This window comes from Rissa tridactyla, chromosome 17 (assembly GCF_028500815.1).
Source record: "Rissa tridactyla isolate bRisTri1 chromosome 17, bRisTri1.patW.cur.20221130, whole genome shotgun sequence".
In the NCBI taxonomy this organism is placed as follows: domain Eukaryota; kingdom Metazoa; phylum Chordata; class Aves; order Charadriiformes; family Laridae; genus Rissa; species Rissa tridactyla.
The window spans coordinates 4,460,629-4,486,373 of record NC_071482.1 but is presented as its reverse complement, the minus strand read 5'-3'; the positions used below and the strand labels follow the sequence as shown (position 1 = coordinate 4,486,373).

Below are 25,745 nucleotides of genomic sequence, written 5' to 3'. Positions count from 1 at the left end.
GCCATCAGAACTATGCCTGTGACACCATGAAGCTATTCAGGCTGAAATATTTCACTTCAAAAATCTGGAAAAACTCAAGTGCTCCTGACAGGTAATTATCTTATAATATGCCACGGACAGTAGGGTTATAATCAAAGGCTATGTTTGGCTCCCAAGGCCCTTGTGTGTGTTTCACCAGGTCCCAAAGATCACAGAAAATCAAGAGTCCTCAAACCTGAAACCCTCTTCCCTCAGTACAGCAAAGACAGGGCTGTTTCTAATATGGTCAAAAGACAGAATACCTTTCTAGGGAAAGTACCATCTATCCTGGCCAAGGCAGTCATAATACTGCACCGACAGGAGGCAATGTGCAGAGGACTGTGCAACTTGAACCTCATCTCAACACAGGGCTTAGACAGGCCTCTTCACAGGCTGTCTGCACAGAGAAACCTTTATTTGTTCCATGACCCTTCATGATCCAGATGATAAAAAGCAATTGCAACAGCTGATTTTCAAGGTCTTTCTCAAAACTACAGAGCCTCCCAAGGAAAACAGGGCCCTGACTGCAAAAAGGTTAGCCTGCATAAGCCATTACAGAACTGCAGTAGAAGCCATCAGCAACTCATGGACTCAGGTCACTGAAAGGATGACAGAGTTGTGCTGAAGTATGACCTAGGCAAATGGCTCCCATTAGGAGAACGTTCACAAGAATGATGGGGGAAGAAGGAGGAAAGTTAGTCAGAGAAAACTAGGCACAGGACAAAGCCAGTGTACTGCATTAGAGAGTTTAGAACCGGGGACACGTGCGCATCTTGACCAAAGTCATTTGCTCACTCCTCACCTTGGAATTCTTGGCCCCACTACGGCCTGACTGAGAGGAACAGCTACGCTGTACACCCTGCTCCGGCGTCGAAGGGGATTTGTCTGATGAGTGGTCTGAGCCTTTTTCCACCATGGTGTCTCCTTGGGAGTCCTGTGGTGTCGGGGACCGGGAGCGTTTGCGCAGGATCGGGGAGCAGGCAGGCGTGCTGCGGTTTGAGTTACTGGCAGTACTGCAGAAAGAAAGAAAGAGCAGGGTTAATAATCTTCATCTCAAACAGAAAGCAACTGCACCCATGCCTTGAGGTATTTCCCACAGATTTCTCCCCTAGCACAGCAGACTAATATGTCTTCCTGAAGCAATGCACCCAATGCCACACTTAGGATTTATGTCCCCAGTAAAATTAGGCTGTAGACAGTTATCATTTACCAGTGGCAGAGGGAACTACAACAGCCTGACAGTGTCTTTCTCCACGCACTCTTCAATTCATCTGACCACAGATGAATACCGATGAGAATGAACTCATTCCCTCCTGTCAGCTCTGAGAGTTTAAAATGATGATCTGAGCTTAAAAAACCTAAACTTGCACTCAAGAATGAGGACGATGTCATTGTGTTCTCGATACAGTCCCACTCTGTCCCTCCTTTATTTTATTTCAGCAAGTGTAACTATTCTCAACAGGATGCACAAAAATGAAACCATATCTTTTAGGAAACATTCCATTAAAGATCATCAAAACCGATGGGGCACCAGGGGGGGAGTCATGATGACAGACAGTGCAGTCACGATTTCCTGTATCAAATCATCTTTTCCCACACCAGTTAGAGCTGGGGTGGGTGTGTGTGTGTGTTAGTTTCCCTTTCATAATGGGGAAAAGCAAGACCTTTCAGAGTTCTATGGAAATTATGAAACATTTAGGGAAACAGAACTTCTCGTCCCATATCTTCAACAAATGCCCTAACACCTAAATCACAAAGCCAGTTACATACATGCTTATACAGAATGGAAAAGCTCAGATTTCCTCACTGTTCCTTCTCTTTTGATGCCAGTTCTTCCTTCCAGACTCTTCAAAATACCACACACTACATCCATTTTTCCCTACGTAACTCATTTCCTTCAGGAGTCAAATCTATTTATGATCGGCCCAAACATCTTTGAGGCCTTTCCAGCTGGTACTGTTCAACTCTGCAACCTGCAGGTGACAATGGAACCTGGGCTGATCCAACTCTGCCATGCTGAGTTGTTATGGTACCCTGTTATCTTCTGAGCAATAGAAAGCAGGCCACATCTGAGCGACAGAAGATCAGGCAATAGAAAAAGCATGAGGGAATTACAACTGTAAGGGAGTGAATTAAAGAAGCTAGTACAATCAAACTCCTAAGGTCTATAGTTTAAGCCCAATTATATATAGCAAACTGAAGCTTGCTTCTCACAATGGGATGTACAGTGAGGTAGTTAAAATGCATTGTTGCCTTTCTGAAAATCTAGAAAAGTTGAATACATGCCTGAGGTTTCATTAATTCTCAGATAAAAATCATATCCACCTCTTACCTCTGAAGATGCCAAAAATGTTAGTTAGCAGATACAGGTAGATAATGTAATACACTCCTCCAGTAGTTACCAGGTTTAGTACTGGATGAACGAGTCTCAAATGATCCTCTATTTGCTCACTGCTTGTGTTAACACACAAGTGATGAAACTTTCACTAAACAATTTGCAGAAAGCATAAAAACAAAGTTGCTTCTGCAAATATTAACAGAATCAAATTTCACACTCATACATGAAATGAGCTTGCAATTGGCATGAACAGTAGCACAGCACTTTGCAGAAAACCCTTAGAAGGTATTTTCAAGAATATAAAATGTGGAAGCTCATACAGATAATGAACAGGCTAGAGAAAATGGGTGTGCAAAATGTTCTGTAAGCATGAAGAAAGATGGATTAAATAGCAGACTCCGCTCTGCTACCTAGCTCTATGTAATAGACTGAGAATCATATAGATATAGAATAATAAAAAGCTGCTTGTTCAAATGCCACCTAAACCCCAAGTTACCTCCAGTGAGAAGACCAGCAGATAATTCACGCCCTTAGCTTGTTTCTTCACAGTTCACACCTCACAATGGCACATCTCATGAGTGAAATATGCCCACAGCATACTGTGTCCTCCCTTTCCCTGGTCAAGACACAGGCATTCTGAATACTACCGACATGTACAGCACAACTGTAGCAATATTCAAGCTTTAATCCCTCCAAATTATATTTGAAACAAAAGACCGAGCAAAATATGATCTGGACCATTCTCCCAGCAGCACTGCCTACAAAAGTTTAGGTATATCACAAAGTAAAATTATCAGGGTTTCTTTAGCTTACTGAAATGTACAAAAGTATCAGGTTTCTTCACAGACTTTCAGCTCATCCAGTTAAAAATGGGTATTTCGCTTTTTCTGTCCTCCTGCTGCTACTCCTCCTAGCTAAACTCAAGATGTGCACACTTGTTTAACAACCCAGCATAGCTGCATCTAGTGTACTAATTGCAATCGGCAACTACATGCATGTGCAGATCATACTAAGACTTGAAGTTCATCAGCAATGCATCCAGAGATGGAAATAGTTTTGAATTGCCATTCCTACGGTTAACAGCTGTAAATTCTGAGGCTGTGTTGCTCCTGCTCCTGCTGTGTTATCGCTTACCTGGCATTACATCAAATATCCTAAATCTTGCCCCCAGCATGCTTGATTCAACATAAACTGGTTTAAGTGAGAGGTCCCCAGAAATACAAGGCAAGAATTTGAAGCAAATGTTCCTGAGTCACATATCACTCCACTAAATCTGTTTGAACAGACATACTCGCTTTTCTTCTACAGCTCTACGAAACCGGAATTTACCATGCACAACCTCCTTCTCGTTTTTAGTTCATGTGAGTTCATACTCACAAGTTTCACTTTGAGTTCCAGTTTCATGCAACTCTGTAAAGACCGAGTCAAATTCAGGCAAGGTTCTGCTTGCTTTCAGGTTACAGTTATGAAGAAGCACCCAAGTTTTTACTTCTTCTAAAGTAAAGCACAAAATAACCAGTTCAAAACCCGGGTACAGCTGCATCACATGCGTGTGAAACTCAGATGAAACCTGCTAAAAAGTTTAGTTCTTTTACTCGAATTATAATCAAATGAGAAATGAGACAAATTTCACCTTTTGTGGACTGCAATAAATACTAGCTCCAATATACATTCACTCACACACAGGCATGGAAGACACACTCTCGGTTTTCACACTGGCTTAACATGCCAAGCACAGGTACTGCTAAGCAGTGTGCGGCTAAGGAGGCCAATTCAAGATAATCACCCACGGTCTTACAAAGCTCCTCAGGTGGGTTTTTCAGTCTGAGTAACCCACACTGCTGCAGCTACACAGGAGCAGCATCAGCACTAACTAGCTTAAAGCTGGCACGTATGTTTTTGTCCAGGCTCAGTTCACACTACCGTAGCCATACGCTTTGGTGTTAGCTCTGCCAAGCACAACCTCAAGCAGGCTCTGGCCTCCAAGCTTGCTTTCTAGTCACTTAGCCTCTCTGGCATGCTTTAAAAAACTAAATCCATCCATACATATTGTCTTGGGTATGTATGGATTATCATCTTTGCAGAGACAGGGAAAAAAAACACAGCTTCGAGGGCGCCATCTTAGGCTCTCCCTTAAGTTAGTGGCAGAGCACTGATCAAACTCAGGAGGTCTGAATCCACCTCATACTACCTGATGACTAGGCAATGCTGAGTATTTCTCACATTAAGGACTCCATGGGTATGCACACAATGAAGAACACAAAGAGTCCGTTAATTCAGCCTTTCACTTCTACCACAACAAGGACGGACACAAATAATGCAAGCCTGCAACTCCGTCCCACTCGCCTCCCCCTGCTCTGAGCCCCTCAAAACTCTCGCTGCTCCTGCTCAGTCCCTGACGTTTGAATCCAGCCCAAGGCACAGCCATGACGAACGCTTTCTGCAGTTGCCATAGTGACCAAGGCCTGCAATTGAACCAGGAATCAATGCCTGAAATGCCAAAACGGCTTGACCCACTTTGAAAAAATATAATAGTAATAAATAATGCTTTACAAACCTAATTGACCAGAGTGCATTCCGGGCTTCACATACCCCTGCAGTGTAGCCTTTAGTAGATGCAACAGATTAAGTCAGGGACAGAACACAAACAAGCCCACCTAAGCAGCAGCCCCTTGCTCCTAGGTGAAACCCCTGCATGCAGTATGCGAAAGCACAGAAGGCAGAGTACACCTTCTTGGTTTATGTTTATACCATGCCAAAAAGAAACACCTCGTCTTATGATTGGAGCTGCAGTAAAAGTAACATAAGCAAGTGTGATGCGGCTAGGAAGGAGCCAAACTCTGTTCAGTCACATGGAGGACAAGCCTCAATATCTGCAGCAGTGTAGTGAAGACCTGAGCTTTTCTTTAGGTGGTGGAAAAAGGACGAACATTTGGCAATGCCCAGACAAGCTACCTGCTCTCACACCCTACCATTCACACTCCACAAAGCAAGGACGCAAGGCAAGATGCAAAAAGGTCAAACTTCTTCCTCCAACAAAATACTTCCTGTAAAGATTTGGACCCACCAGTAAACAGAGACTTCTGCAAGCACTAGCTTTGGGGAAAGGCTACAGTCTTCGCTCCACAAGCTAAGCTTGGGATTCTTACAGCTATAAAGGAACCCTGAGGACTCTTTGCAATGCTCTAATGGAGAACTCAACAGGAAACCTAACTTTGTTTGAGTCTGTTAAATAAATTCTGCATGAATGACATTCAAGCAGTCCTGAATTGACATGGAAGTCTGTCCATCCTACCAGATCTTCTGAAATATCACTCTGCCTGCCACCTCAACGCAGCCATGCCTGGGCTTAAGACAAGCACCCTGCAACAGTTCTTTCCCAAATCACACATGCCCCAATAGCCAGCAGCCATCCTCCAGACACAACAGCTTGCAGCAAGAGCAGTGTCGCAGCACCTGCGGCTACGCTGCTCAACAGCGGCTTGTTGTTCTCCTCTCAGGTAGCAATACACACAGATTAAGCAGCTGCACAGCAAATCCATTTGAATCTGCCAGTTGCAGGATATGAATTAGAATTTAGCCAGAAGTAATCACTATGTTACCAAGAGTACCAAAGGATTTGTAAGGACAGGGGCAGCTGATCTAAAGAAGTATCAGCTTCCAACACACAATGCTCCTTGCCTTCATTGTGATCACCAGCTTCTTAGATGGCAGAAAAAGATCAATGACAGCACTTCCTGCAGTGTATTTCTAAATCCCTTAGACTTCTTCAAGAAAGTCCTGATCTGGAAAACCAATCGTCAGCCTCCAAGTCCACCACAGTTCTCAAAAGAACTTGCTTTAAAAGAGCTAATCTGCTGAAGTTGCTCACGTCTCCCTGCAGCCCACAGCACCTACCTGACAATAAGCTCTTCAAGGCCCAAAACTGGGGTTACCGAGAGTATTGCAAATGTTGCACTTAATTCTGGAAAGTGCTGAGCGCTACATCCCCAAACCAGCAAAGAACTTAAGCACATATTTAAGTGGCTCTAGTAGAGCCATTGCCGTCTATGAGTTGTGCAAACAAAGTCAAGCCTATGCTTACTTGCTTTCCTGAATAAGAATGAAGGAGATCCTCAAGCTTAAAACAGAAGTCTACTGATAAAGTCCTGAAAAGAGCAGAAAAAGCTACAAGGTCAAGAAGGCACCTCAAGCCTGGCAGTAGTACAAAAAGAGTTAATTCTCCTCAGAAACAGCTAGCAAAGGGGTTAATTAGACGCCTACAAAGATACTTTTCTGTGATACGGTCTGACATCAGTGGAAAAAGATGAGATTCAGAAACTCGTTATGCAGTCTACCGAACAGTAAGCAGATGGTAACAACTTTTGGTCATCACCAACCTACACTCACTTCAAACTGATAATCCAAGAATGAAAACCTCCATATATCCTCAAGCAATTCACTGGGCTCGCCATTGCTCTACAAGCAATAACAAAATGCTATACCTGTATTACATTGCCCAGTAAAATAGACAAAAAAGAAAGAATTAAATTAAAACGCAATGACACCTGTAGGGCTGTACAGAAACTGAGCAGTGTTTCATGACAATTGCTTTAAAAAGAACAGTAAGAGTAGTATACTTTCTGCATGTTTTTTTTAACAACTAGTTCTTAACAGAAAAGTCCACCATTGTCAATGATTTACTCTGATTATTTTGACATTTCACAGAACGGTGTCCACCTGCTGTGACATTCAATAGCATGTTTACATATTCATGAGATAAAATTAATGCAATTATTATGCTTTAGGGGATTAACAAATCACTGCAAGCGTTAGGAAGGAATTTGCCTTCTGCCTGTATACAGCCCTGCAAGGTTGGTCAAATGTATTATTAACAATGTCATTGTCTTCCTCTGAATCATCTGATACTGGTTACCACTAGAGACAGACTATCAGTTCTGATGGACAAATGGTCTGACATCTTACAGAAACTCCCACTGTGCCGTGTTTGAAATAATTCCCTTCCTACTGGGGAATTATTGCAAAAATCCCAAGAAAAGGTTGGAAAATGTTTTCAAAATAGAACAAGACAGGTCCTACTAATACTGTCCAATAATACAACAGTCATAATTTAGAAAGGATCATTAACTTGCAGAGAACCAACACGGGTTATAAACCATACACTAAACCCCTCCCATCGCTCACAAATTAATATAATTCCATTTGCTCCAAAGGAAGACAAACCACATGGAACAATGTATGATGGATAATACAATGAAATCTAGGAAACAATAAAGGGGAAATAATGCAAAATAAGAATTTCACATCGCTCTGAAGCTGACAGCATGTCTGTTTCAGACACAGCCCCAACATGGTCACCTGCAGGTGACTCCATCTACGGATGGGCTTCCAAAGGAAGAACAGATACCAGCTTTGTTTCCTCTCCTCCCCACCACAATGCCAATGGCTCTTGTAATTAACAGCAAGAATTGCAGTATCTGATGGTCTCTTCAAAATCGCAGAGCCTGGAACAGAGCTCACAAGTCCACGCATGTTTATTTTAAACCTCATTATTTCCAAGCTAACATGAAAATCTTTCAATGGTTTGGAGATGCAATGTTGCTGTTATACATCAATCCTCGTGCATCTTTTCAAGCAAGCATGAGAAAAATGTAATACAGCCCTAAACAGCCAGTGATAAAGTTCCATGTGCATTTTTGGATGAGGACACAGATGTGTACAACTCCTAGATTACCTCAAGAACAGCACAAGCACTCTTCCTTTCTGCCCGTCTCCTACTGTAACTTCAGCAAGGCTATGAGCATCCCAGGACTTCATCCCCAGCACAGGTAGCACCCCCCTGAAGACATTCTAATCTTGTGGCAGGGGTTTTATAAACCACAGATTAAACATCTAATGAAGCCTCACACCACATCGTATCAGCAAGAAAGCGTGGGTGGACAGGGATATTGTATATCTCAAGAGCAGAAGACAAAGCTGGAGCTTTACATCTTCCCACTCACTCCTGCTGCTCATCAGCATCAGCTTTCATAAGTTAATGGAAAACGCTGTGATCTTCAAAGCTGGGATCATATTGATTTCTTTTGCTCATCCCTTGACGACTCATCCCTTTACCATTCTGAAAACAACACCACAACAATTTAATGTCCCCCTCACCCTGATATTTTCCATGCAATCTCTCTCCTTTGCTCTAACCATGAAGCAGCACTCTCCAGCTGAAAGTTAAAAATAGAGAGGGCCAAGGGCTGCGGATGGTACTGGGAAGAGTCAGACACCCTCAGCGCAAGAGTCACACACGGTCCTTTGTCCTGAGGACCTGGTTCAGACTTGTCCCCCCACATGGCATATTCTCTCTTGCTTTATCCAGCTTTCTGGTTTTCAGTGGCATGGGCAACTGGGGGCTTCCCTTGGCAGAATGTTGGGCATCCAAAGTTATTGCACTGATGTAAAATATATCTCTGAGATTCAGCTTGAAATTTCCTACTGAGCCAAAATCACAAGCTCCAGCCTAAACCTACCAGCTTCAAAAGGAGTTGTCCTGCAGATGCATGTGACTTAATGAAGCAAAGAGACAGGAATATATCCTGTTTACTGAGTCAGTGATTTCCATAATGGACAGGACAATGACAGTCACCAGCAATCGAAGAAAAAGCAGTTTTTTCATGAATGAGAATTCATCAAATTCTCACTGCCTATAAACGCACACAGTGCAGTGAGCCCTCATCTCCTACTGCTCTCCCCTCAAAAAAAAAAAAAAAAAAAAGCCACCTGTATAGACTCTGGAGGATAGCCTGAAAAAGCAGCACAAACCAAATTCCGTCCCTCCCCATCACTGCAAATACATAAAACCAGTGAGGAATGCAAAGCAGAACTAAGACATCAGTGTGCGTGCTCCGAGCCCTTTTAAGAGCAACGGAGCACATGGGCAAACAAATACACCATATTTCTGCAGCAGCTCCAGCTGCCCTCCTGTGACGCATCGCCAGTTCATCCAACTTCAACCCCCTTTTGCCTCTATCCATATACCCAGATGTTACGAGAAAAATAACTGCTCCTTCGGGGATGGGGGAGGCAGTAGGCGTAAAGGGAAAAGGAGGAGGGGTGAGGGGAATGAAAGCTGAAAAAAACTATCAGATTTGCTCATCGGTCGTTTCAAACAATCAAAAAGGCTGCTTTAGCAATTCCACTGCAGGAGAGGTAGGGTGCATGCATGGGGGAGAACAAGGGAAAAAGGAATCAGCCTGTGGAAGGGAAAAGAAACCAAGCATCTCTGCAACATGATGTCACGCTGTCTGCTTTCAAGTCCCCCAAACAGAAAGGAGCAGCAGCAGCAACCAACATGGACTCCAGATTTAATCTGCCTTGAAAGCGTATGTCTCAGATGGTAGATTTGCTCAGCAAACCTGTGCTGAGCACAGCACATGCAGCCCTTTGGCTCCATATTTCACACGCACACATGCATGCGCGTGCACACACATTCAGAGACTGCAGAGAGCACATACACACAGAGGGGAGAGGAAGAGAGGCATCAGCAGAAGGAACAGGAGAGTAACACTAACCTGGTAGCCATTAGGGACCGTAGTGCAGCGTGGAGCAGCTAGGAATTCATTCATTCATGCACTTGTGTGGGGTGGGGGGAGAGCGAGGGTGGGCCAGCAGTGAGGTGGGAGGGTACTCACCTCCTGCACCATCTCAGAGCCCTTCCCAAAGGGAAGAGGGAGTAGGGGTGCCTGGGGCTCCTCACGGGCACCCAGAGCCCCCTCTCTCAGCTGCCTTGCATGCTGCTCAAGCGCCTGCCATGGCTCAGCCTCTCTTCTCCCCCGAGCGCCACTCTTTGTGCTTATGATTGTTTGTGCGGCTTGACTGAGGTCTGTGCGCCTCTCCCTTCACTGCCAGTGCTTTCACACACGCTCCTGCACGCGCACGCACACACACACACACACGCGTGCGCGCGCATGCACACAGCCTGTGGGCTGCCGCTTTACATAATGCAACCCCCTTAATGCTTTCATTATTCATCTACCAGAGGAAAAGGGGGAGGGGGGAGCTCCTGCGATTTTTCCCAAGGTCCCCTGATTATACCTGCCACTTTTAGATGCTGTTCATAAAGTTTGGCAAAGCCCATACGTTAAGATCATACAGGTTGAGAAAATCATATTCATCCTCCCTGTGTACACACTAGAGCACTCACACGTGTGGGACAAAGTTTCAAAACCTGTAAGCATGTCAATACAAGAACAGTCACGAAAATTAAACCCTAATTAACGGGTAAAGTGGATTATCTAAACTGAATTGAACACTGTGAGGACATACTCATTCAGAATTAAGGTGACCTCAACACAATTTAAGTTACTTCATCTAGGAAGCTAATTTGGTTTAATTTTTCATGCCTATCCATGTGTAAACAGGCCTGGAATTTTTAAAGCAATGTTATCAAGCAAATTTTACAACTATACAGCAGTATTAATACATGGTTTTTCTTTGGAGGACATACACACCACTGTATCCTGAGACACCCACTCATGGACATCTTTATGCCAGAATCAGGAGAAGGGTTTCAGTCCTTCTCAAGGGCTCTCACAGTACAATATAAATTACATGGGCTGAAGGATGAAAAACAAAGAGAGTAAAATAATCGACAAGCATGCACTTTTCCTTCCAGTATAGGAAATCAGACCTTGTCTGTGAAAATAGGGTAGAACTGACCTTCAACAGCTTCCTGCACTAACACCCTTGATTTGAAGCACAAGTGTCCATGCGTGGAAGTATTCTGGCTTATTCTTTAGATGTAAAATAACTTTCCAGCATAGAGAAGCCTTGAAGAGTATCCAGAGAAGCTCCTGTTCCAGTGTGGCTACATTATTTTAAAAATTGACGCCTTGTATCACTTGTATTTCTCAGCATTCTCTTCAGTCTACATCCACATCACCCACATTAAACGTTTATTTTCAAAGATCCCTGTAGTGTCAACTGAGCCAGTGGGACAACTCCAGAGTAAGCTGGCAGACTACAGCCAAATTTACATGCTGTGAATGACCCCTTCAGGGACTAACTGCTCCCCACTGAAAACAGAAGGAGCTGTGCCTTAAGTGATGTAAATACTCATCAGTCTGCCCTTGCTTTCTTTTGTTACATTCTACCCATTCCATACACAGGGTTGACCATTTCCTCTTCTGTTTAAGATCAGTCACAGCTTTCAGTGCTAATGTCCCCCAAAAGACTGATTATCCATTATTTTGCTATAATCAGTGGGAGCAGGAGGGACTCTGCTCTTAAGAATCAATGTTCTGCACCAGCAGACACATGCCACTGTGCAATTCAAATGCTGCACGATTTTAAAATGAAAACACTATCACCATACACTTCTTTATCAGGATAGTGCAACAGTACCATCATCTTTTTCATATTACTCAAAGAATACACATAGGTGCACACAGATTCACTCGGTATATGCCACTATTTTAATGAATGCATTGCCCTATTAAGTGATCCATCAGCTTGAAGTCAATTTTGTGACATCATTCCTGTGACCAAGCTTCTTTCTTCACCTTTTCCATTTACAGTGCTGCCAATCACAAGCATCGAAAACACATCAGCTTTCACCCCAAACAAACTTGGCACACAAAATCTCATTCCACAAAAGCAAACCTGTTATTTTATTCCTCTAATTCCATTAGCACACATTTGTTGAGGTTGTGTTCTGAAGGTTTTCTCTGCAGTCATGGGAGAAACTTCTGTTAAAATGAGAAAGCTTCTCATATAATTGTGTTTTCAAGTGTTGGAGATTTACAAAGAGTACCAAACAAAATGAATCCATAACACAATGACACAATGTTTGTCACTTCACCCAGCAATGTCTGACTTCAGGCTTTAAATCTGTAAGTCCCCATAAGCATGGAGCTTTCTACCTATGTGGAAAAGCACCATCTTAACAGGAGAAGTTGTAAAGTCAAGTAACAACTGGCAATGAAGAGTTAGAGCCAAATCCCACACCATCTTGTCCTTACGCACATTGACCTTCTGCTAACACAGAACTCTACTAATTTTACAATGCCTTCTTCTCAAGACTTTAATCTTTAACTCATTGGACCATGTTTCAGTGTTTATGGGTAAACCTGATGTGTTTTACAACTGGAGAAATCCACATGCAGTAGTCTTGTAGTACTCACTAAAAACATTGAAGTATTTCTCCGAAAGAAACCTAAGCATGGACAAGAATACAGCCAAATCCTGCTATCCAGTCAGAAAAACCAAGCGGAGCCACTAAAACTTGCCCCTTGACTTTTCACTTTCAGATGTAACCATTAGAAGTTTCAAATGCTTACAGAAGTTTGTGAACTGGTGGATTTACAAACATGTTTAAAGAAAATGGTGTGAAACATACAAACTTCCCTATTCCCTGTGTCCAATGCAATGGTACCTCCATATCCAAGGGTGGGCAGTGTGATTCCCACTGGAACGCTAGTCTAGGACTGTATCTAGTTTCAACACGTAAACAACGTGGAAAAAATAGACAGGATTTAGATAAGGGCAATGAACAATAAAAGATAGCGGCACTGAATCCATTCAACACAGACTGGAGGTCAAGGAATGACAAGCTTAAATGATCACCTGGAACACAAGTTTGGGTGACAGCTGAAAGCGCAACAGTACCGAGTGCTGAAAGCTGAAGCTAGACAAATTCTGACTAGACAAGAGATGTGCATTTTTTGAAGTAAACAAAACTATCCACTGTAACTAATTCAAGGCTAGATTATCCATCTGTGGTGAACAATATTATGCAATGGTTTGTGTTTTCCTAAATACCATTCTGCACCTCAACCAGAATCAATTCAAGCAAGTCTTATTCCTTGCACTCAACAGGAGTTAAAGAGACATCTGAATGGTCCCATTTTGTTTTATAGTCTATGAATCTTTCAGTGTTTGTTTTTTTCCTTATGGCATTCAAAGATGTATGCAATAGTTGGAAGTGTGATTCTCAGCCTCTACAACTTCTGGTATGTTTTACGAATGACTATTAAGGTTTGAACAAGGTACTAATTTTCAATAGTCACATGACCCAAAGGCTCTCATGAAATTCAGTACAATGGCTGCTTCAGATCTGGAACCATGAAGAACAGACAAAGGCTCAAAGCAGGTCATGAAGTGGTAAGATAGATTCAATACATGAGTTTAATAAGACCTACCCACTCTTCAGACTGTCAGGAGAGAAGATAAATCAAATGAAAGTTCTGCTTCCAAAAGCACTGTAAGAGTAGCAGTAAAAATGCAAGACTTACTTAGAGAAAAGCTTCTTAGGCTTATCTGGGATGGTGTGCAAAAGGCAAAGTTATGGGTAATTTGAAAAATCATGTGGCACCTCAAATGCTTTACAAACTTTATCAGATCTGCAAAATTCAACACAGAACTTTCAGAAGGACAAATACTCCTGTTAGATTCCTCTGGTCTTTGCAGCACCATTCATGTCACTATGAAGACAGATTTTTTCATGGTGATAATATTTTGATAATACTGCACTGAGAAGATGATCTTTAGCGGCCTTTAAGGAAGCTCTTCTGAACATAAAGCTAACAGTTCCTGTTTTGTTCAAGAGCTGCAGAACATATTTTATGTCAACTGGGTTTACTTGCACATATGTTTCTCAGCCCTTGCCCTGGTACTGGTGTTAAAGAATCAAGACGAGCACTAGGGCATTACTTCATGTGTGAAGGACAGCTTTAGGAGAGCCTGATTGCTGAGCTACTCATAGCATGGTCACATACCACAGCCTGAATATCGCAGGACTACCAAGCCCTACAGAAAGGTGAAAAGTCATACATCAGGAGCACTCCCTCCGAGGATGCTGTAATTCAGAACGTGCCTGTCTGTGGCAGGCTCTTCAGTGTTCATGCAGAGAGCACAAGCTGCACCTTTACTGCCTGCTGGACTCAGTGGCAGGGCTGGTTTCTGCTCTACTGTCTCAGACCCAGCTGTAACACAAGCATACTCATACATATTGCATCTCTCAGGTGAGAGGAAATGATGCACTGTCCAAGTAATTAAAGCCCGGGCTGATAACAGATACATGCGAGACAGTCCAGTGCCTGAAAATCCACGCCTATAGAGCAACAAGTGGGTTTGAGATAAACTCTATATTCAGCTAGAGCAATCTTACCCTCCCTGTAAGCCACACCAGTGATACAGAAACAAACATCATCCTTTAAAAGTCTGTCTGCAAAACGTCTGGGAACAATGACCACCTGGATCTGAAAACACATAAGGTTTCTTATTTTCCCTTCCCAGTAATTCTTTGTCCACTAAAACCATTGAGACAGTTATTCTCCAACACTTCTACTTGTCAGCTGAGTTCAGAACAGAACCAGAGGACACTTGCACTTTCATAGTACTTCTGGCCTTGTCTTCAAAAAGACATATCAGAAATGTCAAGAAAGCATGGCCTCAGGGAAAACTTAGTGTATTGCTAAAACCTCAACATCTGCAAGCAGGATTAGCATTAGTGGGTAACTAACGCTGGGTGGTAATTAATATTTTGCACATGTTTAATTTTTTTGCTTGTACCACTGCTGGAGCACAGAAGCTGCTTTTCTCCTAGACACCCTCTTTAACTATGAATGTATGGACTCTGCTTTTAAATGCACAGCATTGTACGGGCTGAATTCTCCAACTGGGACGTGTGGTCCTGTTTGCTAGCTCCTGCTCAGACCATGGAACATCCTTCCGGCCTCCAGCGTACAAAATGGGTGCTACTCTTCAAACACCACAGTATTCTCACCCTATTAAGCAATAAGGAGCCTTGCCAAAACTCTTCCTTCTCCCTTGCAGAAAATAGGCTCCTAGGCAGGTACAGGATCAAGCAAATATCTTTAGAGAGTACTCTGAAATGACAATGGCATTTTCATGGAGCAAGACACAGTGGCTGCTAAGAGCACACGGATTCCTACAGTAGTGGGGGATGGAGGAGGCAGGCAATCATGTGCTCAAAGGCATGGGGAGGAAGAGGGGGAGGAGGAGAACAAGGAGAGAGAGAACAAAGTGTCAACATCTTAACTGGGACACACAAAGAGCCAGTTCTTAGTAAGAACTTAATCCAGGATTAACAAGAGGTCAGCTACCTCTGCAAGGAGACTGCACTAAAAGGAGCTAATTAGCTCTCCTTAATTGCACAAAAGAAACCACACAGAATTAAAGACATTCACAACTAACAGATCCCACCTCACCTAGGAAACAGAGCCCTACCTGTTGTCCTTAACACAACACTCAAACAAGCAGCACGTGGAAAGCCAAAAGCAGGAAAGGTGAAATGACGCTAGGAAAGAGGCTTCAGGGAGTTAGGTTCAACATCAACAAGTGAAGTGTCTGAGTGAGAGCTAGAGCCAACATCACGCAGGACAAGCATTTTTAGCACAGCCAGTATCTTTGTAGACTGTTTCTTCAGCAACCACCGCTATCACATGTGGCACCGCCCGAGACCCCTACAGTAACTACAGCTATCACTTTCATAAACAGTATTATCCACGAGGTTATTTAATGCAGCTTTAGCCCTCTTTATTTCAATGTGACCTCTGAAAATGAGGAGGAAGGATAGCACAAGGGAACTCAGTCAATCTTTCTCTGTAGGCCCAACTCTGCCCTGTAGGTTGAGACCGACAGAATCGCATCCCAGCATTGGTAAGCATTGCATCCTGGTCAGCATAAGTGGAGAGCACAAAGCAAACGCATCATGGATTACAGACAGGTAACAGTTCCCGGCCTGGAAACCACTGGTTTGGGATGATGCAGTGGAAAGGCTGGCTGAGCTGATCTCCCACAAATTCTGTCTTGAATTTCTAACCATATCTTACAAAGATACTTACGTATCCTTAAGTCCCCTGCCAACTTCCACTTGATACTAAATCCATCTCTTTCTTCCTCTGAAACCATTCTATGTTCTGTTCTAGTGCACTGATGATAAGCTGGTGCATATTTTACCCCAGAAGCACTCGCGCTGCACTGATAATGTGTACAGAAATGTAATTGAAAATGAAGATTAATACGCACGTCAATAAGGATAACAAATGTCTCTGAGATTAAGCACTAATAAAAGTAACTCCAGTATTTATTTGTTTTATAGCACCATGCTAAAGGCTGGGCAGCTTGCAGACAGACGGGGCCCACACCCTGAGGAGCTTAGACTGCAAGACTTCAACCATGCAGTGAAGAGATGAAGATGAAAGGCTGCACTGATTGCAAACCCTGCACTGCTGGAAGGTCAGTGCCCAGGTTAAGAGAGGACGAAGAGAAAAGCAAAACAACAGGTTGACCAGGGAAAGACTATCGTACATACACAAAGAAAAATAACAACAGAAATGGGAGATCACCCATTTATTACAGGTCCCTGTGGAATCATTACAGTATTGCCTCCATTATCTATGTATCCTTCTTTTCTTATCCCTGCAGGGCAGAGTCAAATATTTTACTTTCAGTTACATTGTGAAGGTAGACACCAGGGAACAAGCAGCAGCAAAATTTCACCTCAAACGAAACACTAACAAATTATGTTCTTTGGATACCACTCTGAATATGAGAAAGCCACATCCTCCTCTGCTCCCAGTAATTGTGCAGCAACCCTCATATATGCTGTTCCTATGCAAGCTCAGCACAAAGAGAGAATTCCCTGACATCTGGATAAAGCTTCAATAGCTGCCATTGGAGAGAGCAAAATGCACATGGGCTGTTCTGTGCCAGGGGCTGGGCTACACCCTGTCTCCTGGTACAGACATGCCCCACTCCTTCAATCCCCTCCACCACCATCGCCCCTCCACTCCCTATTCCACACTGCACTGAGCTGGAACAGCTCAGACCCGTGAGTAGGTTTACAAAGAGAAGGAAGAGGAAAAGTGCACTAAAAGGGTTCAATCTCTTTCTTTAGCACTGGCTGATGCAGTGTGCGCTTTATGTCATGTAACACAGTTACAGTTATGCCAGCTTCTACATTCCTCCAGACTGTTCCAATCGGTTTATCTCAATCAAAATCACCCTCCTAAAGCTTTCCCCCAAAGCACTACCCCAATCTCTACCTTCAGGCTCCTCCTGAGACACCTCTGATTTTCAATCCCAATACCCATTCACACACATTAGATTCATTCCCACTCTCACTGATTGATTTTCTTAACCTTGCTTGACCCTTTCTTCCAGGATGGTCTCACATTCCTGTAACCTTCTGCTGGGCTCACCCGGAAACTCACTAACAACACTAAACAGCTACTCACTCCAGCCCCTACTCCCATGAAGACAGAACATTGCTCCACAAGAGTCTTGCTCAGATTCTCCCCACATACCCTCATCCCTTCCACCCCAACTTAAGATTCTCAGTCAAACCCTCTGTATCTCTGTCCCAGCCCTGCACTGCATCAGGGCATCCTTTTTCCTGAGGAACTGCCTGACCTCACAACGCACACACAAACACAAAGGAACCTGCATCCACAGGAAGGAGTCCTCCTGCCTGCCTGGGAGATGAAAAATGAAGAGCTAAATGACTGCATCACCACCTGTTACAACATCGCATTTCCCGGGGCGCAGCTGCGTGTCTTCCCCGCTCCTCTGCTCTCCGATTCTGAAATCACCATTTAAACTGCAGACAGAAGCAATTCTGCTGGGGGAGAGATCATTGAACCATTCAAGAATCTTACTGCTCCGATGCATTTTATGCTCTCAAAAGCAGTTGACAAAAAGATTCCCCGCTCTGATAACAGCTTGGCATGGCTGAAACAAAGCCTTCTTTGCCACTTGCTACCCAGCTCTGGCATCTGAACTGGCTGCTGCCCACTAGAAAGAAAAGCACCCACTGTCTCTTTAAGAACGCCCTGTAGCCCACATCACTAGAGCTCAGTTAACCCTGGACGCTCCTCACTTCATTCACTGATGACAGCTATGAAATTTCAGGACTTCCTTTCTTCTCCTGCTCTTGTTCTACTGCCCTGGTACAGCTTCTCCATGTTGTTGCACATCCCTGGCATCCCAAATATTTTTGCAAGGGCACTTTAGCAGAGCTTTATTAAATAGTTCTGTACTCCCCACTATAAAAGCCACCCGGGATTACTTATGTGATGACAAAGGAACAGAGCAGTCAGCAGGGACCTAAGCATCCCAATTACCTTGAAATTCAACTTTCTTACTCCCACAAAGCGTTCTTCTCTGACTCCTTAGTCATTTCTACAGACATACTGACTTTTCATGTTGCTGAGCTAGAGGGACTGCACCCTTCTCTAAACCTTATCAGACGCTACACAAACCATACACTTCCCTGATACAACAGCAGGCAGCACAGCCAGCAACAGGAGAAATATTTGTCTTCAAGACATGGGTATTTCCAAATATAAACTCTTTGAAACGCCATCTTCTACAGAGAGGTTATAAAATACAGAAGGTGACAATGTGACTCATATTGAAAGTGTATATAAACACACATACAAAAACCGGTCTCACAAGAAAAATAAACAGTGTGTCTGATTCTTTTCTGGGCAAAGCATGAAGAACGCTAGAATGCTACCCTACCACTGTCCTTGATTTTTTACCTACTCCCAGCAGGTATAATGGAGGAAACAGAAAGTCATGTCCAGCAATTCAAAAAATTGAGAAAGCAAGAAAGCACTGCAGCTCGACAGCGTGCAGGGTAAGAGCGCAAAGCAAATTAGACATGTTCTTGCAACATGACAGAGGAGCAGGAAAGACTAATGTGATTCAGAGCTGCATAGTCTGGTCAATAATATCTCATGGAAGCTGATGAAATATTTGCTCTGTATGATCAGTTAATCTCTAACGGGAACTTCATTATAAGGGTGCCATATAACCAGAACGATATTCTTATACAGCAATAAGTTCAAAGGAAAGCAACAAAAACTGCACAATATTCATGAGGCTCATTTACGAAAAGAAACTGGAAGGGTAAACCAAGTGAAACAGTCAACAAATATTTGAAGAATGTAAATACCAAAGAGAAAGAGAAGCTTTATTAAAAGGTTTTATAACAACAAGCGATGCAATTATATCAAGTTGAGGGAAAAAACTTGGCTGCAGTCAAGAGCGTGAGAGAAGTGGTATAAACCTATTCACTTGCCATATTTATGAGCAGCATTGGGTAACCATTAATAAAGACCAAACCAGCAAACTGTCCCACATTGGCAGGAGCATGGATCAATGCCTCAATTCCATCGAGTTTTTTAGTGTCTCTAGTTCTGCATTCCGTAGTTTTCCTAATAGGCAGCAGCCCAGTCCCACGACTTCTTGGTTACTGCTGTTTGCTGGAGATGCAAGACTCTTTAAAGGTTTGCATATGATTGGTGTTACAGCTGTTTCAGCGTTACAATTTAGAGAACTCCATTTCTGATACTAGCTCTTACATCAATATAGTTTGCTTTCTTTAAAGAACTGTTTTGAGCCATAACAATTTTTTTTCTCACCTAAGCCAAGCTTCCAGTAGGGAAAGTTTTCTTGTACACCTCTATTAATAAATAAGTTAAAAGTAAAAACGCCTTTAATCTCTGTGTGCCTCATCTGCAAACCAAGCTTAATACCACTTCCCTTCTTCTACCCTTTGTCCATCTTGACTATTTAGGATATAAGCTCTTCAGGACAAAAACTGCCTCTGGAGGTGTGCATGAAATCTCCTTGCACAGCAAGGCTCTTCTTATAAGAGCCTTTCTCACTGTAAAACAACACAATCTTAGAAACAGATCCATTTCCAAAATCAGTTGTGCTATCACCTGCCTTTGAAACAGAAACTTGGAAAAATCAATGGGGAACCTTTACTTCCTGTTGGAAAGGCTGGAAAAATAACTCAACAGGCATTTGAAGCAATGATGTATGTAGTTTTACTCCCTTGAACCAGCCACTGAATATTGCTCAGATTCTCTAAGCTCCAACCCCTAGACACATGCCTTCTTTCATGTCCTACAGCTAAGCAACAGTTTGCCTCCCAAACCTCTTTCCTAAAAGGTACATCAGATTGAAGGGCACCACATGAGTACACCGTTTCTTAAATAGTTGACAGGTCTGAAAAAAATAAATTCCAGTTTGAGGACTGCACAGTGACAACCCTATCTCCTCATGAGCAGAGGACACTTCTTTCAGACCTCTACAGCTGCTTTATTTCTATTCCTACAGGGTCAGCAATACACCAAAATTACAGCTCTAATCTTCCACCAGCTTTCTAAAATTACTCTGCCTCTAGTGCAAACCTTTTAATTCACAGCACTTCATGCCTCATCACTACACAAGTAAGAGATGAGACCTTGCAAATGATTTCTCCGGAATCCACAGACCTTACCATCTCTTCCTCCTCTCATTTAAACACAGGCTTGTTTGCTCAGTATTTCATTAAAGGAACGATTCTAGTTAAAGGGAGGTATTCTTACATTAAAGATAAACAAGTCGTCCTTCTCCGTCCCCCAGCTAATTTGGTGCCTTATATTATGTGCACACATGGACATTTTTTTCTGTTACTGTATCTTTGCTACTCCAGAATATATACCTCCTTCTTCCCCCCGAAGTCTTTTTCATTCAAGTCATCTTCTCCTCCATTTTCCTTCTTCCAATTCCAAGGCCTGAAATTAGGTGTGGTCAAGTCACATTCTTCCAAACCTGGTATTCCAAGTGGTTTGAAAATGATTCAAAATAAATACCCCAAATATCTACCTCCCCCCTCCCACAAAAAAAAAAACAAAAAAAACCCAAACAAACAAAAACAAACAAAAAAAAACACCAAAGAAAACCCCACCCAAACAAATTCTTCCTGTCCTGCTCCTTTGCCATATGCATAGAGTGGCTGTGACATTGTCAAATGAGAATGACAGCATTTTACACCATGTTTTAGTTGAAAAAAAGCAGAGCATCTGCCCCCATGTCACTTGTCTGTGACCACAGAGAGCCACAGAGAGCATTCTGTCCACGAAAAATGGTTACAGAAAATAAACCACTCAAAAATGTAAAGTATAATCAACAGCACAGACCTAAAGATGGTCAAATGGAAAACTTTAGTAAAGGAGAAATTCAGAAAACATTCCACCATCTTGTATTCAGCATGTGGCTCTGCAAGAGTATATAAAAGTTACAGAAGGAAAAGAAAAGCTACTGATTTATGTGCAGCATTTATTTTGGTCTCTCCATTTCCTGAACTTAAGACATTTTATACTTGCTGTTATATCTCAATTTATATCATTTACTTTCACCAGACTCAAAATACTGAAATTAACAGTTATCATTCATGATAAGTAGCAATTATAATAATAATGGTAGCCTGCCATTAAGATGCACTTTCTAACCAGGACCAAAATTAGCGGCATGCAAAGGAAGATTCAAGCATAAACACAGCAGCTGCTTAACCAACCAAAGGAATACCACTAACTAGTTTAGAGTAGAGGGCAACGAAGAGTCCTGTTCCCAAGGGGAATTTCAGTTGGCAAATGTGATTAAACAAAAGAGACCTTGACCAGGACACAGTGATTCTTGCATAATGTGCCACAAGAGCTTTGATGGCAACATTTAGCTCTTCCAGATCTTGACCGTGCCCACTTGCTGAGCAGCATAGCCCTGATCAAGCAGAAATTTTAAATATGTGAGTGTTTCCATTTAGTTCAACAGAACTATTAACACACACAGGGGGAATCACATGCTTACCAATTGCGGAGCACAAGGGGAGAAGGAAGAGATGAATGGCATACCCCATTTTGCCGGCAATTAAACTGGGGCACAGGCAAGAAGATCATGATACAACAGGTCAATGACAGATCCAGGCATAAAACTGGCCTCTCCTGACTTCCAGCTCCGACACCCAGGACCTTGCGTCCCTTGCTTTAAAGGGACCAAGCAGTTAAACAGCACACAACAGTCTCAGCTCCACACTTAAGCTTTGAGAAAGAAAAATGGTATCTGCCCAAATTTTATCTACAGCCTCTTCTTGACTGAATTTTCCTCTTTCCATGCTTTTTCATCCTGCATACGTGAGGGATCTCTGGAAGAACCTCACTGCAGCCTCATTCATCTCAACTTAAGGCCCTGAGCAAGAAATGGCTGCAGAATTCCAGAATGGTTCCAAGCAGTTTGCCCTTCACTTGACATTTGTGAAGCTGTTGAAGGACTACAGAGAGAGAGAGCAAGGTTATTTTACCATCTGAGAAGAAGAAAAGGCAATTTTAGAGCAAAACAAATGATTAGGATTCAACTAGCCAAAATAATCTGCAACCCAAGGAAAGATCTGAAGGAGAGATTCTGGGTGTTGGCAGCAAGCTCTGCAAAGCACAGCATCTTCATGGAATAAGTCAAAGAACTCTTCTGTCTAGTTGCCCTCGGAGAGGTTTCAGTACGCAGATACATATTAGAGAATAAAATGATAGATGTTTATCCAATTTTAAATCAAAAGTTCATGTCAAAAGCATACCACATGACAAGCAAAAAACACTAAAGGCATACTTTTGCCAGTCTATCATCACACAGAGCTACAGCAAACCAAATCTCAGATCAAGGGCTTCATAACGACTCAGTCAGTTTTTCTTCAAATAGTCTCCTTCCACTGTAATTTTGTATTTTTTTTTACTAAAATAGTCACTTCACTTGTACTTCATACCATATTACCACTGAAGGTATTCATTCAGCATGGCAGTGTGCAGTCCAGGACAAAAACTGGTAACGAGCCGATCTTGGTTCTATTTCTGGCTCAGTTAGTGACTACAAGTACAGTATGGTCAAGTGAATTGTGTGCAAGATTTTTCCTTGACATAAGCGCACTTGGATTAGGCTCCTAACTGCTTACTATCACTTCCCACTACTGAAAAGCCCAGATAAATTAGCACAAAACCTGCTGCTAACCACTTCAGTGTACTACGAAACCATTTAAAAAATAAATTTGCCAACATTGCTCAAAGTTGTTCTTTGGGTCACCTTACACAACATCATAATGTTTTTTCCTGTTGAGAGAGAAAGGATAGAAACTGTACTTTATGGACAGAGGTTCAGTCAAATTGTTCAGAATATTCTGGATGCAGGGAGAGAAGAGCGACCTATTAATACTGTTTCCTCTTCCTACCAGATCGACAGCAAACGGGAACGTTCTGATTCCTAAGATCCATTTGCAGAATTTATAACAAGTGAAAGCCTCTTCTTTCCAAAATGACAGAACCATATTTATATGTATGTGGGTCATCTTTGATAGTTTTTAGCGGAGGATTATCAGCACCTATTTCTCCCTTTGAATAAAAAGCACAAAGAAGAAAGATGTAGACGCAGAAGAATCAGTGAAGAGAAAAGAACACTGAACCACAACATTTTAACCTGTAATGTGAAGGTCGAACAGCACAATATGCACAACAGCACAATTATGTAACTTCAACAGAACTATTTTGCTAGCCTTCTCCAAAAAACCGAGGAAGAATTAATTTGGAAATGCATCTTTCATTTGCAATGCAATAGAACAAAGTTAATTTTCACTGTACACAGTAGCTCTTTAATGCTCTGCAGTATCAATATGAAATTGAAAGCGATTTAAATGGCTTCATCATTTCACTATGTAATTAAGGGGGCAAGAATCCCTAACACCCACGTCTCACCTTTCGGTATTACAGTAAGTACTAGTTCTCTACAACTGAAGGTAGAACACATTCCTCCTGTCCCTTTTTCACTAACCTGTTATTTTAGACTTCAAAGTAGTCAAAAGCCTAGACTGTAAGGACACAGCTGTGGAGGACTAGCATCATAGCTTGTGAACCCATTGCTCCCCTCTTCCCTACTTGCGGCCCAGACACACTGACAAATCAATTGAAAGGGCAGGTCTCGTTAGCCTGGTCTAGAGACAAAGAACTCCTGAAGTCGCGCCGCAGCCTTACAGCATGCATAACTGAAACTGCCTAACGTTAATCTTTGCTGCTCCCTGACATCAAACAACTTCTAAATTTAGCTCTGCTGTTCTGTAACCCTACCTAGCTCCTATCCCACCCCCGCAACTATATAATAGATCCTTCCTTCAGATAAGTAGGGTGTTGGAACATTTAGAGTTTTTTTCTCACCCACAGGCACTAGCAGAAAAATGAATTACAGATTTATTTTTAGGTAGAGCCTTCGGCCCTTATTTTCTCTGTAGGTTCCATATAGCAGGTTCTATGGCTCAGAAATATTCCAATCAACAAATCGTCACAAGCAATGCAGAAGGAACCACGAAAGAAAGAAAATCAGATGAGCAGAGTTTCGTTCAGTATCCCATTTATGGGACGTCAAGTTCAGCTACCAGCTTGCTTTTATCCCTGCAAGACTCTTCAGTCATTTGATTCACAATTTTCATAAAAGATCCAAATTAGTATCCATCTATACTGGATTATGAGCTCCCCAAAACTCCTAACAAGGAAGAATGCTAATGGCAAGCAGCACTGCCCAAGATTTGAGGGGAGGGAAAGCCTTTCTGCCCTGCTGCTGCAGTTTCTGGTTTTCCAAAATTCAAAGCTTGAGGCCTAGCTCATTGTATATAGTCCCTAAAGATCTATGAGATAAAAGCGATGTACAACCGGTAGCAAAAGTTCTCTCTCGCAGTACCATGTCACAACATAAAGACATATGCAATAGTATTAAGATATTACCTTGTGACGTGAAGATGACCTAGTAAACCAAGACACTAGCCCCAATGAGACAAGTTGTTGTCATGTGGTAACAACCTACTAGGGGACTGCAGTATCACTTCTGATACCGGGATGTTGTACCATAACAGAATGATGCTGCACTGGTACATCAGGACCTTGCATCGTGACACAATACAGTTACGTTTTGATGTCATAAAGCCATGATAGTTATACATCAGGTTTCTGCTGTACTGCAGTGTACTATGACCACCTAATGACTCCACGGTACACAGCTATACTGTGATATGATACCAGATGGTGATGAGATCATTTTGGGCAGAATTAGGTGGTGTACTGCAAAAACGCATGACATCGTATTAGAGATCAGCACGTTGTCTTGTGCCAAAACAAGCTTGCACTGAGACTCAGAGGTGGCCAGAGGTTCCCCAATAAAATGCACCACGTTATCTTGTGCAATCTAACAGCATGAAATGAACAGGTGGTCTAAAACCAGGCAAGAGCAAATCCTCTTCCTAACCATCAGGGAGGGCTGCTCCTGCTGACAGCATTCTGTCCCTGTGCTACTGCCCTTCCTGGTACAGAAAGAAATCATGTGTCTTTCTGCGAACAGATCCGTAAGGATATCTGCATTAACCCCAGCAGTGCCATCCAGAACTGGAATCACCGCTTCTATAGCAAGGACCAAAAGACCTGTTTGTATGCCACGCATTTAACATGTTTTTTTCTTTAGGGAAATACTAATCCGGTAAAGCCATTTCACTGCAAAAATTGGAGGCTGTACGACCCACATT

The 25,745-nt window shown here is 42.6% G+C and overlaps 1 protein-coding gene across 50 annotated transcripts in view; it reads right to left on the bottom strand.

Annotated features, from left to right (window-relative positions):
• Positions 1 to 25,745, bottom strand: part of GRAMD1B (GRAM domain containing 1B) — a 117,576-nt gene that overhangs the window by 38,791 nt on the left and 53,040 nt on the right. For 49 of the 50 annotated variants that reach the window (XR_008469590.1, XR_008469591.1, XR_008469589.1 and 46 more), the window contains one exon: positions 821 to 1,031. Coding sequence is in view for 19 of the 50 variants with exons in the window: in XM_054222827.1 (XP_054078802.1) it covers positions 821 to 1,031 (211 nt within the window). In the remaining 31 variants the exon portion in view is untranslated. Of the gene's footprint in view, positions 1 to 820; positions 1,032 to 9,915; positions 10,041 to 25,745 lie in introns of those variants that run through there. The other variant, XM_054222828.1, reaches the window with a different exon arrangement.